At 46.4% G+C, this 15,136-nt stretch overlaps 1 protein-coding gene across 2 annotated transcripts; it reads left to right on the top strand.

Annotated features, from left to right (window-relative positions):
- The first annotated feature begins 1,275 nt into the window (after positions 1–1,275).
- aoc2 (amine oxidase copper containing 2) lies at positions 1,276–12,247 on the top strand. 2 transcript variants are annotated; one of them, XM_030378256.1, is made up of 6 exons: positions 1,276–2,302; positions 5,371–6,040; positions 7,183–7,301; positions 7,913–8,079; positions 8,687–8,819; positions 10,987–12,247. In XM_030378256.1, the coding sequence occupies exons 1-6, from the start codon at positions 1,400–1,402 to the stop codon at positions 11,293–11,295; spliced, it is 2,301 nt and encodes a 766-aa protein (XP_030234116.1). In that variant the 5' UTR covers positions 1,276–1,399; the 3' UTR covers positions 11,296–12,247. The 2 variants fall into 2 exon arrangements, with proteins under 2 accessions (XP_030234116.1, XP_030234126.1); XM_030378266.1 differs by having other exon boundaries at positions 1,279–2,302; positions 11,014–12,247.
- The last annotated feature ends 2,889 nt before the right edge of the window (positions 12,248–15,136 follow it).

The following is a 15,136-nucleotide window of genomic DNA, read 5'->3' on the forward strand; positions in this document are numbered from 1 at the left end:
GCAAATGCAGATTCCACTGCCTAACATCTGCACGCTGCAAAGGAGGACCATGCACATGCTGGTTCAAAAAACTGTCCGGTTTGTCATTCGCTCGTCTCTTCGGTTGTTCTGAACTTCTGGCCTAGCGCTGGGTTGGTCCATGAGCATCTAGTTGCAGAGTGTGTGACAAAGGGGTTTATGTCGTCGATAAACGTGCGGTATGTTGTGGTAACTCACTTGAACAAAATAAGAGGTAAAGCCAAAGTTTGAAAGATAGAGACTTTTTATCAATTGCAGAGATGTAACAACAAAACACGAGTTGGTTTGTTTGCCAAAGAATCTGGATCAGGCTTCAGGCTACTTTTTCTGAAAAAATATGTGGATTCCTGTATGTTGGTAATTTTAAAATAACCGCATTCATTCAATACAGGTAGGCCTATATAATTTGATACATTTGGTGAACTAAGTATTTGGTGAACTGATTAAAATACTTCATGGTTATCATGCTTCAAGACGGCACCCACCCTCATTCAATCCCATGTGAATGAGAGTCAATCGTGTCTGGGTGCCCATAGGACTACGGGAGCTTTAATATGCCGGGTGGGCAGAAGCGGAGTAGCCTACGCAGGCAGCAGCCAGGGGGGCCATGTGTGCAATTTGATAAAAAATAAAAATAAACTTGAATTTGCCCATAACATGAAACATTAAAAAACAAAGCAGCCTATTTTGTCGATGTGTGGGCCAGGTCATAGTCTATTTGTTGTAAAATAATACGTCACGGTGGGTCGTGCCCGAAGTGAAGCGGAAACACCAAGCCATGGACGCACTTTCACCCAAACCCTCACTAGCGCTCTGTGAGAGCCTTGCGCATGCATCTGCAGTTGTAGGCCTATTTGTCGCCCGCTCCGCTCCCTCTATAAATCAGAGGGGTCATTCTCGGGGCAAGAGGAACTACACCAGAACGCCTCTCATATCCCGAGATGGCAGGAGAAATAACTTTCTGCCTGGTGCTGGATCTGACATCAGGATAACCACCTGAATGACGAACATTAAAGGTAATATAAGGGCAACCTGTCGAGTGTGTCTGTCTGAGTTGCATGGGCTGAGTGTGTGATGTAGTGCGTGTGTTAAGGACTTCTGGTGGGAAGTTCCATACATGGAATGCACGTCAATTCGTTGCGTAACCTCCGAATCCCCCGAACCCAAAGAGGCTTTTTTTAAATGGGGGAGGGGACGTGTTTTGTTTGGGGTGGGGAATGGGGGAGTAGTTCGGGGGATGGGTGGTGTCTTCTCCAAGCACATTTTTTGGAGCCGCTACTTGCGTCAAGGGGCTCTTCTTCAGCGCAGCGGTCTCTCGATCGAGCCCCCCTCGCTTGCCTTTTTTTTTCTCACCCACACTGTCGCTGTGAAGTTCAGCAAAATGGTAGCGAACAGGCTGCATTCGTGTCTCAAGTGGACTTTGGCCATCGTCGGCGTCGTCTCTCTCACGATGAACATCGTCTTCCTCTGCATGAGCTCCGAAAAGGCGCCCAGATGCGCCGTCAAGCCTCGCTTCCCGCCCAAAGGGAAGCACGACGCACGCAGCATGGTGTTCGCCGACCTGACCCGCGATGAGTACACGCAGGTGCGGGACTTCATGCTCGGACAGAAGAGTCTGGACTTAACCAACGACGCGTTGGCCAAACCGTCGCAGAACTTTCTGTTTCTCATAGAGCTGTCGCTACCCAAGAAGAAAGACGCGCTGGGTTACCTTGACCAGAAGAGCACCAAGCCCTCGCGGGAGGCGACGGTCGTGGTGTTCCACGGCGCGAACGGTCAGATCATAGAGTACGTGGTGGGCCCCCTCCCCAACCCAACAAACTTCACAGACGTCACGCAGAAGAGGTACAACAAGACGCTGCCCATCAGTGCGCGCACGGTGACCATCGGGGAGTACGCGTTGCTCTTTAAGTTTACCCGCGCGCAGGTATACTCCAAACTCCCTAAACTTCTGAAGGAGAGCTTCGACGTGGACAAGGACAAAACTATCAATGAGTTCGAGCAGATGCCCCGCGGGGTCAAATCCGGGGACAGGATCACCTGGATCTCCTTCTTCAGGGACATGAGTGGCATGTACATCCACCCGGTGGGGCTGGAGGTCCAGGTCAAACACCAGAGCCTGAACGAGTCAGAATGGACCGTCGAACGCGTGCTTTATAACGGTCAGTACTTCAACACGGTGGAGGACCTCCGAGCGCAATACGAGGCTGGCAACGTGAGCAAAATCGTTTACAAGGAAACACCCGACTACGGCTCCCTGAAGCCCAAGGTCCGACCCCTGCAGGTATGGGAGAGATTTTACTCTTACATTTAATGATAATATGTAATTATTATCTTGCCTATACGCTATAATGTTAATCCAATAATTGTGGAGAAACTTGAGTGAACATGGTATCACTCTCCACTCCCTAAACTGTTATCATTATGGCTCCTAAGCCAGGTGAAGGGTTTAGGCGGCCTCAAGCTTGACCGGTCCAATAGCATGAAAATCTCACTTTATGAGGTTTTCTTACATAAATATGAGTCCCCCTAGCCTGCCTATGGTCCCCCAATGGCTAAAACTTGCTTTCGGTGTAAACCGAGCACTAGGTGTTCTGCTCGCCTTTGAAAAACGGAGGCTGAAGCGCGCTGATTTGGAATGTGGTCCCTTATTTCGTCATAAGGGTTCTAAGCTCCTCACCTTTCTCTGCCTTGCCTGCCCAGAGAATTTGGCCCGCCAATGACACGACCATGCGAGCGCCACACACACACACACGTGTGTGTGTCTGTGTGTGTCTGTGTGTGTCTGTGTGTGTCTGTGTCTGTGTCTGTGTGTGTGTGTGTGTGTGTGTGTGTGTGTGTGTGTGTGTGTGTGTGTGTGTGTGTGTGTGTGTGATGAAGAGAAAGTTCTCTCATGACCTTAGGCCAAGTAAATTTGTAATACAATAGGTGGATATTGGACATGTCTGCAAGACATGGCTGTAAACAGTTTACACAACAAAGAAGTCAGTCGATTGGCCTGATTTCAATACCAGACTGCTGGCTCCAGTGGGAACTCAAATACGAATTACATTAAAGGACAATTCCGGTATTTTGATCATTGAGCCCCCTTTCTGGTTTGTTTAGGATGAAATAGAGTGGGTGACACAGAAATTTGAACTATTAATCCTTTCTCGGGTATTTGGCTAATTTTGAATCGCTCCTGCCTGCTTCACAATGGTTGTCTGTGTGCATGCACAAACCTGTCAACCCAGCAACCCTAAACGTTCGTTTGCAAAAATGTGCAAGTAACCGAGTGGTTAGTGGCATTCGTGAAGTTTAAAAGAAAATTATCGGCGCAATATAGGCCTATGGTTTCCATCCTTGTTAGTTGCTAATTGGAACCATTTTATCTCACAACCCGCATATAAACTTCCGCACAAGGTCCCACTCCGTGCAGCACCTACTTTCGACTTCCGTCGGCATCTGCCTGCACTTCCCACAGGCACACCACCCGCCCGTGATCCTGGGGACCGCTTCAGCCGGAGCTTCAGGCGCCTCCGTAGCCCTAGCCTCCATCTCACGTAGCTCCTCTTGGGTGAATTCTGGTTCAAAACTATATCCTCTGCGGTCAAACTCAAAATCGAGTGCGTCCTCCAGAAGCCACCTTTCATATTCCATTTTCAGTGATTTTCTATGTGATTTTCCCTAATCCGAGGTGCTCACGGTACAAGACTTCAAACCAACGTAAACAGCCCACCTTTCCAGTTCGGCGGAGTAATATCATCGTGCAGTAATGAGTCTTCCAACTGAAATCAACTGGCGATAAATGTGCAATAAAACACGACAGATAATTTTTTTTTAAACTTCACCAATGCCACTAACCACTAACGTTTAGGGTTGCTGGGTTGACAGGTTTGTGCATGCACACAGACAACCATTGTGAAGCAGGCAGGAGCGATTCAAAATGAGCCAAATACCCGAGAAAGGACTAATAGTTCAAATTTCGGTGTCACCCACTCTATTTCATCCTAAACAAACCAGAAAGGGGGCTCAATGATCAAAATACCGGAATTGTCCTTTAACCTCTCTCAGTTAAAAGAGAGGAAGGGATGTGTTTTAAGATACAGGGAGAATGAATACAGTTCCTTCTAATGTAATAATTATATAAACAAGGTTAATATAATTTGTATGTGATTGTATATTTATAGTTATGATTGATATTTCCACGACAGTTTGTGTGTGTGTGTGTGTGTGTGTGTGTGTGTGTGTGTGTGTGTGTGTGTGTGTGTGTGTGTGTGTGTGTGTGTGTGATTACACACACTGTAACGCAAGTGTTAGCTGTTGGTGTTATGGCGCATAACACGTCGGTTCTTTGACGCCTCTTGTATTTCCACAACGAGACTGTAGTGGGGGTTATCTCAGCCATGGTTGAGAAGGAATTGGGGGGAAAGGAACTTTGGCTTTGACTCCCTGAAATACATGAACTGCGACATGCTGCCTGCCGCCGGCTGCCGCGAGGCACCACCGCCCAACAGCGGGCAGCCGGCAGCAGGCAGCACGCGGTTCAGTGTACTTCAGGTTGATGTGGAAGTGGAAGAACCAGAGACGTCGCAGAACCCGACAAAGTCGTTTGTGATTCATAATATCGCCTGGAGGCTCACACAGCTTTTGGCCATGATCATATGCATTGTATGATATAGATATCTATGTATTATATGATATTATTTAGATATAGAGCTCTAGGACTGTAACGCAAGTGTTGTACACTTCCTTGTTATTTGGATAACCGTTGTGGTATGGCGCATATAGAGCTCCAGGACTCCCGTGTGTTCCTTCTAGAATATTTACAGAACACGGCTAAAGGCTCTGTGCGCCTCGCCATTGCGATACATCCACTGTTAGCAGAGCGCATGGTACCGTGGCTGCAAGCTGCTCAGGGCCACACCCCCACCCTCCTCATGACCCGCCTCTCTCCTCATTTGCATTAAAGCTACAGATATCGATAAGGCGCATTCGGGGAAAGCTCAATGTGTGACTGGCTCGTAGTGGCTGTAATTATGCACCAAGGCTGAATTTCGGGAACGTCTTCAAATCCTGCTACTTATATCTATATTAATGCATCCATAAAGTGGCATGCCATGGGACCTTTAAATGTTTGTTGCTACAAAAACCGGTAAACAGCGCACTAAATCTACGCACGGAAAGAGTGCATTGGATGAGGCAATGGGGCATTTAGGCAGGGGTGACTCTTTGGGTCTTTGGCAAACAAACTCAAGGCTTTGTGCTTTCATCCTCGCAAGCGATAATAAAGTCGTTATCTTTCATACTTCAGACTTCCCGAACTCTCTCATTTTTGTGCAAGTCTTAAATGCGGGTTCATCCACCCCGCAGGTGCCGCCCTTGCAGTACTACCCCGAGGGGAAGCGCTTCAGCGTGGAGAACAATCACGTCCTCTACCTGGACTGGAGCTTCGCCTTCGGCCTGAGCTCCCTCACGGGCATGCGTGCGTTCGACGTGCGCTTCAAGGGCGAGCGGATCGTGTACGAGCTGAGCGTGCAGGAGGCCATGTCGGTGTACGGTTCCGTCACGCCGGGCATGGCGCTCACCAAGTTCCTGGACTCCAGCATCGGCATTGGCCGCTTCGCCCACGAGCTCGCGCGGGGGGTCGACTGCCCCTACGACGCCACCTACATCACCACGCACCGCTACATGGACGTGTCGGCGCCCGTGCGCTACAAGAACTCCATCTGCGTGTTCGAGCACAACACGGGACAGCCCCTGCGCAGGCACTTCTCCGACTTCTTCAGCAACAGCTACGGCGGGCTGGTGAACAGCGCCCTGGTGTTCAGGACCATCACGGCCATCGGCAACTACGACTACATGTGGGACTTCGTGTTCTACCAGAACGGCGCGCTGGAGGCCAAGGTGCACGCCACCGGCTACATGTCCACGTCCTACCTGGTGAAGGGCAGTAAGAAATACGGCCACCAGGTGGCGGACAACGTCCTGGGGAACATTCACACCCACTTTGTCAACTTCAAAGTGGACATGGATGTGTTGGGTGAGTGCTGAAGTATAGTTTGGTCTTCATTGCTCTGGTGCGATATTGGCATTCACATTTTTAAGGCGTAAAGAGGGGGGGGGGGGGGGGGGGGGTGGAAGTGTTTGTCTCATAGCCCTATGGACGTCTGTGGGTATCAATCTCTCTGTGCCATAATTATTTATAATATGAAAATATAAGCCTTTAAATTAATTATTATGATAAGTCAAAATTAAATCAAAATAATAATGCATGTATTTCAGCTTTCTTTAGACCATTTCCGTTCAGGATTTTTTCTTTCATTTCTTCGTGGGGGACTCTTGGGGGGCCCAGCGGGGGGCCAACCTCTTACCAATGGTGGCCGTGTCCCCCCACTGGCCCCCATGTGGATACGCCCCTGATCTGTACAGAAGTCAATCAATAAATCAATCAATACAAACATGGCAAGGGACCGCTAGATTAATCCCACTAAAATTACCAATTGATTTGCTCCCTGCAGTCGCATATGCTCTGGTTTGATGCAACGTGTGAACCACGTTGCATCATGAATGAACCATATATCTTCAGTCATACCAAAGCACAACATCATCTTTTGGGGTTCTCCCTCGGTCAAACAAGAAGACACCTAACAATATCAATACAACCATAGATATACATACAGCTATATAAGCAACAATATGTAATGTATCAAATATAACATTACAATAATACATGTTTGTTTCCATGAATTTCATGGTGTTGAATACAACATTTATATTGTTTTACTACGGTTTACTGCACTACATTACATTGGTATTGTACAAACTTCTTGGCTATTAGTAATATAATGTGATCCACAAAACAAATTATCAAAGATCCATGACTCTTTTTAAATGTACATGTATCTAATATACAGTTTTCCATTATTTGTTTCCATGATTCAACCAATCAGTCTAAAGCATTGCCCACTGCCTATTCTCCTATTATAATCTTTTAAACCTGTTTCTCTCTGAAATGCTCGGTGATACACTCCAAACTTCTTCCCACGATCATTCTTCATGAAACCAAATGCTCAAATGATACATCCCGCTGCTGAAAAAAGAATATCTATGGTTGGATGGCAAATCATGTTGAAAATGAACGGCTATGTGTGTCTGTAAAAATGTTGCCCATGTTCTCCACAGGAGTGAAAAATGTGTTCCTGACCAAAGACATGAAGTACACCAACGTGTCGATGCCTTGGAACCCGAGCCATTACGCCATGGTTCCTCAACTGGTCGAGGAACAACTCACAACGGAAAAGGTCCCTCTCTCCTTCTGAATCCATCTTTTATCTAAAACGCAGGGCTTATGCCGGTGGATGGCTGTTAGGGATCGGCCTTCCTTAAGGTTTATGTATACCTGTATATGGGGAGTCATGCCACCGAATCGCTCCAAAGATAGGATAACATATATTTACAAAAATGTAAAGATATAATAAATTTACATTTTGGCTCTCAAAGGCAGATTCGAACAGGACTTACAAAATGTAAATCTGTAAAGGTGCTGTAGGTACGATTTAAGAGCGACTATTTGAGATTTGCTGCGCAGGCCATAGCCTTTATCAGCTGTAAGTGTGCGCAATGTGCAGTGAGACGAACGTCTGTTTCTAGTGGACCGCGTAGTTGACCTCAGAACGGGATCCCTCCCAGGTCGTTTCTGACCAATCAAGGCCTGCCTTCTCTGAATCATCTCGATGATGGACTACGGTTGTTTTACGCTGTTTCGTTTGAAATCCTGGCTCTTTCCTGCTCGCTCTCTCTCTCTCCCTCTGCGTCTCGTGAGTCGTACCTATGCAGCTCTACCAGGCCCCGTTTGGCCCCCGTGACCGTCCACCTGGCTGTTGCTTCACGCTTTGCTTTTGAACCCCCGCAGGCCGCGGCTCTGCGCTACGGCACCGTGACGCCGCGCTACCTCCACGTCGCCAGCAGGGCGCTGAACCGCTGGGGCCACGAGCGCTCCTACCGGCTCCAGGTCACCACCTTCGCCGGGGACCCCCTCCCAGAGAGCGCGCCGGAGGAGAAGGCCATGTCGTGGTCGAGGTGGGTCTTTAACGGTTCGATGGCGGAGGGGAAGCTAAAGGTTGCTAAAGAGAATATTAGTAAAAAATTGATGCTTACGTTTTTCCTCTAACCGTCAATTTGTCAGTGATATACAAGCTACTCATTCCGTTCCTCTGTTGTGCCTGATGGACGACGTGTTTTCATGAGCACTGTGTGTTGGTCAAACACCTCGGATCCGGGTTCTGTATTTCTGGACGCTGTTCCTTGGAATCTGACAACCGGAAGTACCCAGGTCCCCAATGGCTGGAAGAGCATTGAACCAAACCTTCTGAGACACCAGTCTCTGCTTAGCCTTCAGATCGCCGCTCCTAATGGGGCAGCAAGAGGCTCAGGAGGTAGAGCGGGTTGGCTGGTAACCACAAGGTTGCTAGTTCCATCCGAGTGTCGAGGGGTCACCGAGCAAGACACCTAACCCCTAACTGCACCCAAAGAGCTGGCTGTCACCTTGCATGGCTGACACCGCCGTCGGTGGGTGAATGGGTGAATGGGATGCAATACTGCAAAGTGCTTCGAGTGGCCACCGGTTAGGAAAGCGCTGTATAAATGCAGTCTGTTTACCATCTTAATCTAAACTTTCTCTCTCTAGATACAAGGTGGCTATCACCAAGCACAAAGACGCGGAGCAGACCAGCAGCAGTCTGTACAGTCAGAACGACATCTGGAGCCCAGCGGTGGACTTCAGCAAGTACATCGCGGACAACGAGAGCATCGACAACGAGGTATTTACACTGTCCGCGTTAGGGCTTTGACTCCGAACTTCGTTATTCGAATATAATTAGACTATCAAAAAATAAATCAAAATTCGAACAAATATTAGACAGCCCTTAATATTGGAACCTGTTATGGGCAGGCCAAGAGGGAGAGACGTCGGAGAACCCGACTGCAGTCTATTCATAATATTGTAATGACCACGGAAGAGGAAGTATTGATTAGACAGCGATTTATTAGAAACCTAATAAACCGTTTGAACACGCAAGACCGGTAACCATAGCAACACCGGTAAACAAACCTCGCGAAGCCCAATCCAGGTCTTACTGAAGGCATTTAATGGTCAAAATATTGTCAATAAATATTCAAATATATTTGAATATTAATCAACAAACGAACTTCGAATATGATTTTTGGGCAAAAGTCAAAGCCCTAGTCTGCGTTGACCCCTAATCAATGACCGATGAGGCGGAGCGTGGCATGGCTCCAATGAATGGCTGCTCTCACACAATGCTCAGCTAAGCATTCCTCAGCTGCTGGGATACACGTTAAAGTGGCCGCAGTGGGACTCATTCTTTCGATGCTTGTGTAATTCTTCACGTCGTTCCGCACACGTGTCACAATTCTCACGACACTGGTGAGAATTAACTATTTTAAGCCCCTGACACTTTAATGGCTTCCATCACTGTTATATCCCCTAACAAGACATACATCTCCGTTGTAACACTGTTATGAATCCAACCCCTGATAACTCCCACCCCTGTCATGTTTCTAGGGCTGGCCCGAATGCCATTTTTCAGGCTTCGGATACTCGTTGGTTTTTCCGAGCGAATATTCGAATACTCGTTCCAGAAAAAAACACCATAAAAAACAACATTAATAATCCCTATATACTCCCTGGAACCGATTTTGACAGTATCTGCATATTTTGTTGAAGATTTAATAGCTTTTGAACGTTAATTAGTAGGCCTAAGTAGGTTGAAGTTCCTTAGTTTTTCCCCGTGAAAGCGGACAGCTGTTGCTCTGTTCCATATCAGCTGTTCTCTGCCATCTCAGCCTTTCAATTCATCCTGGAACGTGCATCTTTTCAGGGAATTTGTACAATAAATCCATAACAAATACCGAATATTGATTGTCTTATGTGTCCATATTGTATCCATTATAGTGACCGGGTATTCCAAGACGCTCACGCTCTGCAGCAAGCCAGTCACAGTTGATTGGCGCGGCGCTGTACAGCGAACGTAAACAAACAACTAAGCTAAGGTTTTAAGTATTACTTTTCCTCCAGAGATCTCGCTAATGTTGTGTTATAAAGTAAAGGGAAACAAGATATCTATTCTTCCTCCACCTCTCTCGCTTCTCTGTTTGGTGTCGCTGACTCTTATAGTTTGCCTCCCTCGCTCTGGTAACGTCACGTACGTGAAAAAAAAAAAAAACGAAGCTCCGAATACTGATTTAAGCTTCGAATACTAATTTTCCGAACGAGTATTCGAATATTCGAATAATTCAGGCCAGCCCTACATGTTTCCCACACCTGTTATAACTCCCAACCCCGTTATGACTCCCACCCCTGTCATACTCCCACCCCTGTCATACTCCCACCCCTGTCATAATTCCCGCTCCCGTTATAATTCCCAACACTGTCATAACTCCCAGCACCACCTGGTATCTCCTCCAACCGCAAATGAAACGAGGGAATCATCCTCCCCTAATGGCTGCGGTGACACCATGCTCAGCTGCACTATGGCGCAACCGGTGTGCACTCAGTTCAATGAGCCTCAGTGGGAAAGAACGCGATAAGCAAATCGCGAAGGCTGCAGGGAATTGTTAGTTACTTTCTTTTGCAATTCAATAGTTAGATAAAGATGTTATAATATCAATTCATGCGTCCATTCATCTCAACACAAATGCCTGGCCTAAAGATAAGAGCTGTTTATATGGGACTGCTTCCAATGTTGTGTTGGTCATGCCGTAGAATGATTTATTGCTTCACAAAAACCGCATACTAAAACGCAATCGTGGTCGAAATAATCACGATTGGTTAATTTCCCCAAATCGTTCAGCCAAGAACCGTGCGGCGGTGGTGGAGAAGTTCACCGCTAGTGCGTTCACCCCCCGAACAGAGCAAGCACATCGGACTCACACACTGTCATCGACCGACCAGTTATTTTTTTTTAAAAACACTCCACCCTGTCCCTGACCCAGGATCTGGTGGCCTGGATCACCACGGGCTTCCTCCACATCCCGCACGCCGAGGACGTCCCCAACACGGTGACGGTGGGGAACGGCGGCGGTGTCCTCCTGCGGCCGCACAACTACTTTGACGTGGACCCGTCCAGCGAGTCGCCCGACGCCGTGTACATCAAGCCCCGGTCGGAGCAGAGCTGCGACACCAACCGCATGGCCTGCCTGGCTCAGGAGAGCTGCAGCCCCGTCCGGGAACCCTTCACCTACAACGGCTTCGAAGGAGTCATGAAGTTTGACTAGTTCGGGTCGACCCGTTGGGGGAAAAGGGTTTCAGGAATCAGAGTTTGCAGGTTGTACTTTTGCATACACCTGGACTTTTTCCTCTGAAAAAAACAAACAAAGGTGTCTTAACGGTGACATTTTAAACCAACGGGTGTGAGTGTGATTAGCGGTTAAACGCCGTTTAGAAAATCGGCCTCTTGACATCAAAAGTGGCCGTGTCCACCTAGAAGTATGACGGAGAGATGAGCAACGTTTGCTGAAGTCCACTGAGTTTGCCGGTTCACTGATCTATCCAGCACACATCTAGGTGTGCTGGGATAGCACACCTAGATGTGTTACACCTGGCGATATAATATGTCACCTTTAACCGAACACCAGAAAATTCTATGCTTACCAGCGATCGGACCAGGTCCTGAATCATCATCATAATCATATCCCGCCCAGTTTTTTTGATGTTTTTTTTTTATACATACTCGAGTATCGCCTTTGTAGTAACCCCCATTGTGATTGTATGAGACTTTTCTCAGCCTCAGTCGTAACTAAGCCCCTTGGGGCAGCAGCGTCTGCTATAAAAGCTAAATGTTCTTCCGCACATGCACTTAGCCATCAGAGCGTTTACCCACTCGCTGGTCTACTTAAATACTCAGCCTTCTATTAACTACTACATTTAGAGAGATGCTGTTCAGGAGAGATGAGGCTTGATTTTGAGTTGTATTGGATAAAATAGAACGGATACATTTTACTCCAGTGCTTCCAGATCTGTGACTTATTCGAGTGTCTGGAGTACAATTTATCAGTTGTGAAACTTTATCCCCGTTTTCACAGTTGTGAAAGTGAAAACCCGGAGCAAAATAAATAGCACATAGTTTGAGGGAAAAAATGAAAATGTTCTATCAGTGATTTACTGTTGGTCCGTCGAGTCCAGTGAAAAGAAGTTACTCTTGATTGAATAAAATGGATTTGACACACATGTTGCTTTTGGTCTTTCATATGCAATAACATATGTAGACAATTCAGTGGCTTTTTTATACACACAATTGATGATAAATATAACATTATTTAATGTTGTAAAACTTTGAATGTTTTTATAACACTTAAAAGTACCAGTTTGCCAGACCGATACAATCAATCTTTGGAACTGCATATCCTTGTGAATTTGTAAATGTTCCAACTTTGCCAAATAGATTTCTCTTTTCTTGTTTGCCTTCATTGTCATTCTCTGGACAGAGTTATGAGAGGGAGCGATCCATATTTGTACTTCTACTGTAGTACATACTATATCCTACTACATTGGATCTTACTGACCACACAGCCCCCTGGGCAGTGTAAACCTCTGATATTAAAGAGTCTTAGTGCTCCAGACGGCCGTTTGCACAGTAAAATTACATTTGGTAGATCAGCAGTACGATGTGTGGTGTACATTCAAAGCCCAAGAGAGAGATTATGTCATTAGCCATCTGACTGAAGCAAAAGATGAGTAAACATTTTGTCATGGCAGGACCTGGATAACCCGACACAAATTAGTGAACTGGTTCCCCCCCCTACTTTGGAGTCTGAGAGTTTGATCACAAATGCAGGTTACTCCCAAGGGGCTTGGGAGTCAAGACGAGGAACTGTATAGAAACTGGACATTATATTAAAGAGAGCGCCCCAATATTTAGGCTTTTACATGTTCCAGATGCATTAATGTCAACAAAAAAATGTTTATCTTGACTTGTAGAATTCGTTTGAGGGGCGTACTTCACAGGCCGCACATATTTTAGGCTGCAACATCCTCTGCAGAGCAAGAAAGGGCAATCTATCCAAAACACCACACGGCCCCATCTGGAGGGTCTCTGGGTGGGAGGGGGTCCGAATACAAGTACATCAGAGTGGACGGTGTCTTTAAATAAGATTCATGAGAACTAAAGTCTTCCTGAGTCAGGTCAAAGTGGTAGGACAAAATAATAAACATGACTATCACCAAAGCAGTATTCGTCAGATGACCATTCAATACCAAATTGGTTGTAACCGTTTAATTATGTGAGGGCTTCCATTAAAAGGTCCCCGAGCTCAGATTTCTCAACAAATGTGTTGCCAGGTCTTAATGATGCTCTATAATTGAAAATAAACAAACCTCAAAACATGCCCCCTTTCGTTTCTCCACGATCATGTTTTCGTGTGCACGCACGCGCTAAAGCATGTTTGACAGGCGAAATAGACTCCCCAAACCATCAGGGAATAGCGATGGAATTGAGCCAGGAGTGGTGTTAAATCGAAATGGCCTCGTACAGAGTGAGACTCCTGGTGAACCACATCTATTCTCACTGAGCATTTCTCCCAGCAAAAAATAACAGATGACTGGCATTTCTAAAAAAAAAAAAGAGACATTTATAGCTCTTAAATCTACTCTACAGCTGCTTTCAAGTATATTTCATCTTTTCTAATTGTAAGAAATTGCATTTGGTCCCTCATCCAATCCAACTTCAACTAAGTGCGTTTACATGCAGTCATTATCAGATAAAGAAACGAATAAGACCTCAACCAGACTTTTAAAATGCATGTTAAACACCTTTACCCGATCTAATTCGGACAGAAATCGGTACATGAACGGACAAGGGAGATCGGATGAGAACACCTAGATAACTCGAATTTAGTCCGGTTTCTACCTGCATGTAAACCCGCATCGGATTCATGTATCGGATTTCACGTTCTGCGCATGCTCGAGATCTTGAGGCCGGGGGACGTGAGCCGGAAGTAGAAGGAGACGGTAGTCGTGTTGATGTCGCCATAGACAAACAATTCGTATTTCTTTATATGTTTATGGTTGTCGCCCTCGGAAAACGAGAAACGGCGATTTATTTAAAAAGCTGACGCAGAAGATGGAGGAAGCCGGTGTCATGCCATTACCCCTTATTAGAAGTGTATCATCAACATGCATTCAGTAGCCTACACACTACGCTTCGATTTCACCCAAGGCTGAATTAAAATTACATGTTTTCCTCAACGTTGGTCATCGGTTGTAACGTAGTAACTTCGGGCACGTCTGACAAAATAAAGTTTTCTTCTGACGTGTATACGATCTTTAATCATTCATTGCGCCGCGACCGAACTGACGGGGATATTATGATTTTTAAAGACGCGTCGGGTTCTCCGACTCTGGTACTTCCACAATAAAGAGTCGTAGTGGGGGTTATCTCGGCCATGATGGAGAAGGAATTTTGGCTTTGACTCTCTGAAGTCAAGATTGAAACACTACATCGAGAAAGGGATTGTTACCGTATGCGGGACAGCTGTCAGTTCACTTCGGGTCTATAGTCATTTCTCCGACCTCTCGGTCGTATGCGGACTCCTCCGGCTGGACCACTCGTTGAAAGAGCTACAGCGCCACCTAGGATAGCGGATTCAGCCGTGCTTCGGCCATTATCCAATCTCTTAAAGGCCAAGCACGTTTGGATAATTGACACGGTCCGTTCGAGTAGCAAAACGGTATAAGGCTTAATCCGATCTAGCTGTCCCATGTAAAGGCACTGACTGAGTTTAGCTACAGTCCACTGTGTAGGCTGGAACACTACATCTTTCCATCATTCAGGGTATGCATGTATGATGGAAAGGTCTAGTGTTCCAGCCTACACAGTGGACTTAGTGTTGCCACCCGTCCCGTTTTTCCCAGTATTGTTCTCTTTTCTCACCAGCTGTCCCGGGAAAAAGTAAATTTCTCCCAGGACACAATTTGTCCGTTTTTTTTGGGGGAAAACGACAAACACCTAATTGATTACTTTCGTTCTGTAGTCTAATACGGTTCCTGTGCTTCTATGGCTCTTAAAATTGTCCCAGTTTTCTTCCCGTCTATGCGTACGTGACCGTGATGCCACATTCT

The sequence above is a fragment of the Gadus morhua genome, chromosome 2 (genome assembly GCF_902167405.1).
Source record: "Gadus morhua chromosome 2, gadMor3.0, whole genome shotgun sequence".
NCBI lineage: Eukaryota > Metazoa > Chordata > Actinopteri > Gadiformes > Gadidae > Gadus > Gadus morhua.

What these genes read in the sequence shown, in the direction of transcription:
- aoc2 (XM_030378256.1), top strand. Translation starts at nt 1,400, where the DNA reads ATGGTAGCGAACAGGCTGCATTCGTGTCTCAAGTGGACTTTGGCCATC. An exon ending in CCAAGGTCCGACCCCTGCAG is followed by an intron (nt 2,303 to 5,370) that starts GTATGGGAGAGA and finishes TCCACCCCGCAG; the next exon opens with GTGCCGCCCTTGCAGTACTA. An exon ending in AAGGCCATGTCGTGGTCGAG is followed by an intron (nt 8,080 to 8,686) that starts GTGGGTCTTTAA and finishes TTCTCTCTCTAG; the next exon opens with ATACAAGGTGGCTATCACCA.